This window comes from Pygocentrus nattereri, chromosome 10 (assembly GCF_015220715.1).
Source record: "Pygocentrus nattereri isolate fPygNat1 chromosome 10, fPygNat1.pri, whole genome shotgun sequence".
NCBI lineage: Eukaryota > Metazoa > Chordata > Actinopteri > Characiformes > Serrasalmidae > Pygocentrus > Pygocentrus nattereri.
The window spans coordinates 1,090,001-1,099,024 of NC_051220.1; the positions used below are offsets into that span (position 1 = coordinate 1,090,001).

At 44.2% G+C, this 9,024-nt stretch overlaps 1 protein-coding gene across 1 annotated transcript in view; it reads left to right on the top strand.

Moving 5' to 3' along the window:
- ush2a (Usher syndrome 2A (autosomal recessive, mild)) overlaps nt 1–8,771 on the top strand; it is a 387,029-nt gene extending 378,258 nt beyond the window's left edge. Inside the window, exons 69-73 of the mRNA XM_037541699.1 lie at nt 840–923; nt 1,306–1,541; nt 3,441–3,494; nt 6,508–6,732; nt 8,384–8,771. Of these exons, the coding sequence (XP_037397596.1) occupies nt 840–923; nt 1,306–1,541; nt 3,441–3,494; nt 6,508–6,732; nt 8,384–8,473 (689 nt within the window). The 3' untranslated portion in view covers nt 8,474–8,771. The remainder of the gene's footprint in view (nt 1–839; nt 924–1,305; nt 1,542–3,440; nt 3,495–6,507; nt 6,733–8,383) is intronic.
- Nucleotides 8,772–9,024: the final 253 nt, after the last annotated feature.

Sequence of the window (9,024 nt, forward strand, 5' to 3'; positions counted from 1 at the left end):
TCTCTCTCTCTCACTCTCTCTCTATCTCTCTCTCCCTTGGTCTCTCTCTCTCTCTCTCTCTCTCTCTCTCTCTCTCTCTCCCTCTCCCTCTCTCCCTCTCTCTCTCTCTCTCTCTCTCTCTCTATCTCTCTCTCCCTTGGTCTCTCTCTCCCTCTCCCTCTCTCCCTCTCTCTCTCTCTCTCCCTTGGTCTCTCTCTCTCTCTCTCTCTCTCTCTCACTCTCTCACTCGGTCTTTCTCTCTCTCTCTCTCTCTCTCTCTCTCTCTCTCCCTCTCTCCCTCTCTCTCTCTCTCTCTCTCTCTCTCTCTATCTCTCTCTCCCTTGGTCTCTCTCTCTCTCTCTCTCTCCCTCTCTCCCTCTCTCTCTCTCTCTCTCTCTCTCCCTCTCTCTCTCCCTCTCTCTCTCTCTCTCTCTCTCTCCCTTGGTCTCTCTCTCTCTCTCTCTCTCTCTCTCCCTCTCTCCCTCTCTCCCTCTCTCTCTCTCTCTATCTCTCTCTCTCCCTCCCTCTCTCTCTCTCTCTCTCTCTCTCTCTCCCTCTGTGTCTCTCTCTCTCTCTCTCTCTCTCTCCCTCTCACTATGTCTCTCTCTCTCTCCCCCTCCCTCTCACCCTCTCTCCCTCTCCCCCTCCCTCTCTCTCTCTCTCTCTCTCTCTCTCTCTCTCTCTCTCCCTCTCTCCCTCTCTCTCTCTCTCTATCTCTCTCTCTCCCTCCCTCTCTCTCTCTCTCTCTCTCTCTCTCTCTCTCTCTCTCTCTCTCTCTCCCTCCCTCTCTCTCTCTCTCTCTCTCCCTCGGTCTCTCTCTCTCTCTCTCTCTCTCTCTCTCTCTCTCTCTCTCTCTCCAGCCTTTGCCTTCCAGGTAACCTGCAGCACAGACAGTGGCAGCGCCAGTTCTCCCATTATAAAGTACAACACAGCCACTGGTTTAGGTACGTTTGAGCTGAACTCACCAGGGTTTGTTTTCAGTTTTATTTCTATAGGCACTGGTAATAATATCGATTATAAGCTTCAGGCATCTTATATTGTCTAATATGACTTTTTGAGGGGTGAAAATAAAGTGGACAGTGAGCATAGAAACAAGGAGGTGGTCATGATGTTACGTCTGACCGGTGTAAACAGTGAATAGACAGAATTTCTGATTTTCATTAAAGAAACTAACTGAGGAATAACTTAATATTAATGTATAAATAATATGCGTATGTCTCCTACTGACCAGTTTCCCACTTCTCCTTTAGGATATTCCAAACTAGAATAGTTTACAGAATAAAATCTCAACTGAATGTCTAAACGAAGCATTTCTTCCCCAAACAGATGCAGTGGAGGCCACGTCAGGTGGTAAAACAGGGTTGTATGGGGCTGGTTACAGGATCTACACTGAACTGTGGTTCATCCTCCTCATGGCCTTCTTGGGGCTGCTGCTGCTGGCTCTGCTGCTGGGCCTGGTGTTGCGCAGAGCCCTTAACAAACCCCCCTTCATCAGAGAGAGACCCCCACTTCAGCCTCTGCAGCGGAGAAGCCCCAAATACCCACCTAGCGACTCGTACTTGGTGAGACGCAGCACTAATTTTAACCTTTTGAGTTGTGATGGTCAAAACTTGTGAAGATCTGAGTTTAGAACAAAGACGATTCACTTAAATGGCTGAGAGTTGTAAGTGGAGAACTTTGGTTCCATTTGGACCTATTTAACCTTTTTTGGGTCCAAACCGCACTCGGTCATGTTCTCCATCACGTTCATATTCCATAAGCTCCATTCAGAAGCTGGGCGTCGTGTGAGGCTGTAGCTCTTCTCTCCAGTCTAATAGACGGTGACGTCATTTTAAACCCTTATAATAAAAGAAGCTGAACTCAGTTTGTTTTTCTACTGAAAGTCGACCCGTTTTTCCCCAAATCTGGGCTCTAAACTATAAACAGACGGCGTCTCTTCAGTGATCTGCTCTGGAAACATCACTTTTAGAGAACAACACAAAGAGCGGCCGAGATTTTTGGCTCTCAGCAGTGAATTATGAGTGTATAGTGACGTGTAGATCATAAAACACACGTTCTGATAATTTGAGAGGAGCTTATACAATAAATCAATAAATAAATAAATTTTACATTTCTGTTACTGAATGATATGACTTATGATTTGGGCGTTTAAATTCAGATGGAAAAACCGGCACATACCGACGAGCAAGGCCCATCCTGGCGTATGGATCAGTAACAAATAAGGCTTTTAAAAGGATTTTTAGAAGAATCAATGTATTGATATTTATTTCATAGCTTTTAAAATGTTGCACACTTCTTTTTAAACAAGATTATTACTTTTACGACCCAGAAAAAAATAGACATTAATAAATAAATAGACGTTATATTATAAAGTTTTAAACTAGTGTAATTTGAAGTTATAAACAAATTTTCAGACCTTTGTCTTTGAACTAAAGTTTATATGTGAATAAACATCATAATAACCACAACCTGCCCAGCAGCTCTGCTGTGTGTGATCCACTCATACCAGCGCAACACACACTAACACACCACCACCACGTCAGTGTTACTCCAGTGCTGAGAATGACCCACCACCCAAACAGTACCTGCTCTGTGAGGGTCCATGGGGGTCCTGACCACTGAAGAACAGGGTAACAGAGTATCAGAGAAACAGATGAACTACAGTCTGTAACTGTAGAACTACAGAGCGGTCAGTGGAGCTGATAAAGTGGACAGTGAGCGCAGAAACGAGGAGGTGGTTTTTTCAGGAGCAGCGCTGGAAACAACTGGTGTAATTAATAAATATCAGATATTAAACGCCAACTAATGACACACTTATTGAAGAGCAGAAGCTGTCGGAAGAAAGCCTTTTCTCCATGTTTGTCGATTTTCACTTATAGACATATTTTGAAAGTACATGTTGTCCTTTACATTGTGTGTAAATTTCATGAAGGATGGATCAAAAGAAACGGCCCAAAACGACTTGGAAAAAATTCTGGTTCCATTGACTTACACAAAGAGTAAAGTCGGTTTTTTCCTTCTCCTGTAAAATCACCGTTTTGGAGACGGGAGGGTTTCTTCCAGCAGTGAGATGCTGGTAGGTGACATACTTGCACACCACCCGTTTAAACTGCCTCATTTTGTCATGAACCTGTAGTTAAAATGTATTTCAGTTGCTTTGGAAAACAAACTCCATCTGTTCTGTGCTCCCCCTTTTCATCATCCCTACTTGCCAAATTCCCAGAGCACTTGTACTGGTGTTACATTTCCACAAGAGGGTGCTGGTATGCATTTGTCTTCTCTTGTTAATGCTGCCACCTTGTGGATGTACTATAGAAGGCAATGATCAGGTACAAGAGCCCTGATTAAACAAGTAAACAAGACTGGCTGCTAAGATAGTCCAGCATGTCTTCTCTCTTCCTGTAATTCCTCTCTCTTTAAACGCCTTTCCCTGTTCCTCCTGTCTGTCCGTGGCGCCGCAGAGGCCGTGCTCTAACCATGCTTCCACTGCTCTCCTTCAGCCTGATGGAGGAATGGTAAGCGCTCACCCTGAACTCCTTCTCTCCCTCTTTCTCTCACGCCTCCCTCTCTCCTCGCAGTTCGACAGTGTGCCGGACTCGTCCAGCAGCGTGACCTTAAAGGGGTTCACCATGCACACTGAGGTACAGCGCGCACCAAGGGAGCGCCGACCGCTTCACTGAATTAGTTTGACTTTTTTTTTGACTGCCTTTATCATGAAATGGCTTGCTTTCCCAGTTTTGCTTGCTTTGTGTCTGCATGCACGATTTGGGCTTGTCGAACTCGCTTTTGGGTTGAAATGATGCTGTGCATGTCCTTCATGGTCCTCTCAATAGGGGCTGATTCAGCGAGTTTGCGGCTCTAGGCAAAAGTCAGGAATGGGGGGGCCCTGGATGCAGAGTCTACAGTTCAAAAATATCTTGGCAAGTGAAACCGTCTTAAATCTAGAAGGATATATCTAATAATCCTCACTGGATTATGGTAAAGGGCCCATATACTACACTGCTCCTGTACTTATAATACAGTGTACCAATAACAGTCGTAATTTATTTCAGGATGACCATTTGTCCAGTCTCTCTTTATCCCATAGCATTCTCGTATGCAAATGAGCATTGCTCTGATTGGCCGACCAGGCTGAAACAGTCTTTATAAATGTAGCATAAGTGGGCGGGGATAAACTGATCATTCATAACAGCTCATTATAACTTAGTTATATTTTCATAAGAAATATTTGGTCCATTAACTTCTAGACCTTTTCTAATTGTTTTCACTAATTTTATGAAGTGAAATTACATATACATATGTGTGTATGTATGTATATATGTGTGTGTGTGTGTATGTATATATATATATATATATATATATATATATATATATATATATATATATATATATATATATATATATATATATATATATACACACACACACTATAGGGACAAAAGTATTGGGACACCCACATCACATCTACAGGAGCTTTTCTGAATCCCATTCTAAGCCCATAGGCATTAATATGGAGCCTCCGCTCTTCTGGGAAGCTTCTTACAAGATTTTGGAGAGAGTCTGTCCATTCATCCAGAAGAGCATTTGTAAGGTCAGATGGTGATGTTGGACGAGAGGGTCTGGCTCCCAATCTCTGTTCTAGATCATCCCAAAGGTGCTGGATGGGGTTGAGGTCAGGGCTCTGTGAGGGTTTTCCACACCAAACTCACCCAGCCTGACTTTATGGAGCTGCTTTGGTCACTGGGGCTCAGTCATGCTGGAACAGGAAAGGTTCTTCCAAACTGTTCCACAAAGTTGGAAGAGTACTATTGTCCAAAATGTCTTGGTGCTGAAGCTTTAAGATTCCCTCCACTGGAACTAAGAGTCCACCAAACTTTACAGCTGGGACAGTGCGGTCAGGCAGGTAATGTTCTCCGGGTGTTCGCCAAACCCAGACTCGTCCATCAGACTGACAGACAGAGAAGTGTGATTGGTCACTCCACAGAATACGATTCAACTGCTCCAGAGTCCAGCGGCAGCGCTTTACTCCACTCCATCCGACGCTTGGCATCGTGCTTGGTGATGTAAGGCTTGCGTGCAGCTGCTCGGCCATGGAAACCCTGCCATGAAGCTCCTCGGTTTCTGTGCTGATGTTGATGCCAGAGGAGGTCTGAACTCTGCAGTTATTGATCAGCAGAGCGTTGGTCTCTTTTATGCTCTGTGCTCCTCAGAACTCGGCGACCCGCTCTGTAACTTTACGTGGTGTGACACTTCGCGGCTGAGCCACTGTGGTTCCTAAATAATACCACTCACAGCTGATCGTAGGAAATGTAGGGGGGGGGGGGGAGAAAGTTCACAAACTATTACAGCACCACACTCAAACTCAGCGAGCTCTTTAGAACGACCCGTTCTTTCACTAGTGTGTGTAGTCAGGCTGCATGGCTAGGTGCTTGATTATATACACCTGAGTCAATGAGACTGAGTTCAATGTTTAAGAGGTGTGTCCCAATACTTTTGTCCGTGTAGTGATTATATATGTATTGAAATTGGCTAGTTAACATCACTGCATACAGCGTATGTGATTTGCATTGTCGTGGGGGCCCAGGGCTCAAGGGGGCCTTGTGCGAGAACGGCTTCTCCTCTCGGGACTGAAGGTTTGTCATTCTATGCAAAATATAGCTGCACAGCCGTTTTTGTCCAGCAGATGGGGCTGCAGCCTTAAGCCTAGGAGAACTGAGCTTTTTTTTTTTTTTTTTTTTAATCGTCATTCCAAAGAAAACCATGTACCATGTATTTTTGCCCATTTATATTTTTCAACACACCAGCTGTCCTGGAAATTCCATAATGAATGGACCAATAGAAATGCGCAAAAATCACTTCAATAAAATCTCTTTACATTGCCTTACATTGAAAGGTAAGCGGGTTTATATCCTCCTGTAGAGTCACTATTTCGGAGATGCTTGTTTTTCCTTATGATTTCTGGTGACCTTTTTGCTCAGTAGCGCCACTTTTCTGTTGATGGACCAAAACCTTGGGCAGCTTTAATCACCTGAGGTTGATTCTGCTCACTTTTCAGTTTCTCGTGATCTGTTTAGCCGTTTCCTTCTGCATGGATTTGATGGGTGTGTTTACATGTACGTCATGGCATTGGATGTGAGGCAGGACTGTTCGCTGCAGTGCCAGAACCAGACATCTCAAGTGTTCCCTGGGTATGAAAACTCTGCCTGCTGCCCGAGACGCCGTTTTTCCAGTTTCGGGATAATATTTTGATCAGTTTTAACACATTCATTGAGGAGAAGAACAAGCAGGGCAGGTTTTCTACTAAATGACCTCCATTTGATGCTGGATAACCTTTCTGGCAGAATTCATGAAATGTATAGAACACTTAAATAATCTGATATCTGATGAAATCGGACAGTGATGATGATGATGTTAATGTGCCTGTAAACACACCGAGTAATGTGTGGAGAGTGGAGTGAAGCTGTTGGCTGTGCTGGGTCTCAGGGAAGCTGGGAAAACTTCATTTTGCATGTCTGTGTTGTCGCTCAGGGTCTGACTGACACCAAGATTAGCGGTCCCGGCTCCCGCATCAGCAATCACAGCTTCCAGACCACCATGTCCGTGTTGCGGGTGCCCAGCCAGAGCCAGCTGAGCCACGCATACTCCCAGAATTCCCTCCACCGAAGCGTCAGTCAGCTTCTCGACACGACCGATAAGAAGTCTCTGGCTGGCCTGACTTGGGACCCCGACCTGCAGGGCACCGACAGCGGCATGGTGAGAGATCTGTGTGGATTCATGGGGGATTTCGTTGATTTAATGCACAGATATTATGAAACGTGATCTGTTCGCCTTCTAAACAGATTCTGTATTTATCTGCCACCAGTCGTATACAGTACAATAAAGCAATAAGCCACGAGAGGCTGGGGGTCACTGTGAGTTTATCATGGGCAAGAGTTCTAAACTCACTGCCTCGAGGGGCTTATTGCTTTTATAAAACGGCGGCCAAAATAAAATATATTAAAATACCCAGTTTATATCATCATTTGTTATTATTAAGTTGTTCCCTTAGAGAACGGCATCGTTGCTAAGCAGCCATTGACCACTGAATAAGTTCGGCTTCCAATCGATGAAAACTGTAAACACTGTAAACTGCAGATGTTTTAGGACTTTTTGGTCACCAAATCACCACCGCGCGTCTTTCTGCCGGACTGACGACGCCACTTTTCTCAGGCTGGGGCTGAATCTCAAACGGCTCCCTGCTCCCTACATAGTGCACTACATAGGAGTTTAAATACTGGGTCCTGCAGCCCAACAGAGAGAAACACAGCCATAAATGGTCAATTAGGATTCGTCCCCATTCATTCAGACTCGACAGGCAGCCACTGTCTGACAGCAGAAGCTAGAATATCTAAACTTAATGTGACACTGTGCACTATTTATCTAGGGAGCATGGAGCTGATTGGGATTCAGCCTGGATTTGAGGTGACTTCTGACTAAAACACAGACATTTGGAGGGTGTAAGGCATTCAGGTGACATTCTTTAGACTTTTAAATTGTCGTTTTTCAGTGAATCATATCGTGAGTTGATTGCTAGCTGACCAGCCTATTTCTAATTACAACCCCATTTCCAAACATGTCGGATGCAGTCGGGATGCAGAATGTAAATAAAACCAAAATGCATTGATATTAAACCTGATATTCCACTAAAAATAGTACAAAGACAACAAATCAAATGTTGAAACTGAAAAATATATATATTTTTTAAATATCTGCCAATTTTGAGCTTAATGCTAACAACACGTTCCAAAAAAAGTTGGGACGGGAGAAACAAAAGACTGGCAAAGTTGTTTAATGCTATAAAACACCCGGTGGTTGATTGGCTACAGGTCAGTAACATGACTGGGTATAAAAGAGCATCTCTGGAATCACTGCATGGGCTCCGAAACACAGCCGCAGACCATAAACGTGGACTTTACAACGGCTTCACGCGGCTCAGCCAATCAGATCCAATTAGGACCAGAACTATCCGTTTTATAATTGTTATAGGACCGATATTGATGAAGGCTGTGATATGCAAATGAGCCCTGTAACCAATCATGAGGCTACAGTTGCAGAGGAGTTGGAACCATTGACTGTATATATGATGTACATACACTATATATAGTTAGAATTCTATGGAAATCATCTGATTTTCATATTCAGGTCTTTACAGAAAAAGCATAGTTAAAGGCAAAAATGATTGGCTCCACAAAATAACGTGATGAAATGATTTGAATCATGTCACGCCCCTAATTTTTTATGTTCTGGGTATGTTAATGTCATATTACCGCCGTTATATTCAGCAGTGTAATCCCAGTGTTGGTACTTTTTTCCATCCCATGCGATCTGAGTGTTCACCCTCACGTTCTCTGTGTTCTTCCTGCAGTACGTGGGAGACGAGGAGTTTGCGGAAACGGTTAAGGGCTTCAGCTCAGTAAAGAAAGAACATACTATGTTTACAGACACACACCTATAGAGCTCCTTCTCTCTCTCTCTCTTTCCCTCTCTCATTCACTCCCTCTTACTCATCAACACACACAAGCACACGTGAGAAGAGTTTCCTTAAAGCCGTGGACTTCAGAGCATCTCCTCTGACCGCAGTAAACCATGGAAGAGCTTGAAATGTGGACATAAACAGGGTGAGTTGTTTATGTGAAAAGAATAAGGTGAATGATGAGCCTCTGACATGCTGGTTTTGTCCCCTAAAACACACACACACACACACACACCGATCAGGCATAACATTATGACCACTGTCCACTTTATCAGCTCCACTGACCGTATAGCTGCACTCTGTAGTTCTACAGTTACAGACTGTAGTCCATCTGTTTCTCTGATACTCTGTTACCCTGTTCTTCAGTGGTCAGGACCCAAATGGACCCTCACAGAGCAGGTACTGTTTGGGTGGTGGGGTGTTAGTGTGTGTTGTGCTGGTACAAGTGGATCAGACACAGCAGTGCTTCTCGAGTTTTAAACACTGTGTCCCCTCACTGTCCACTCTATTAGACACTCCTACCTTGTCGTTCC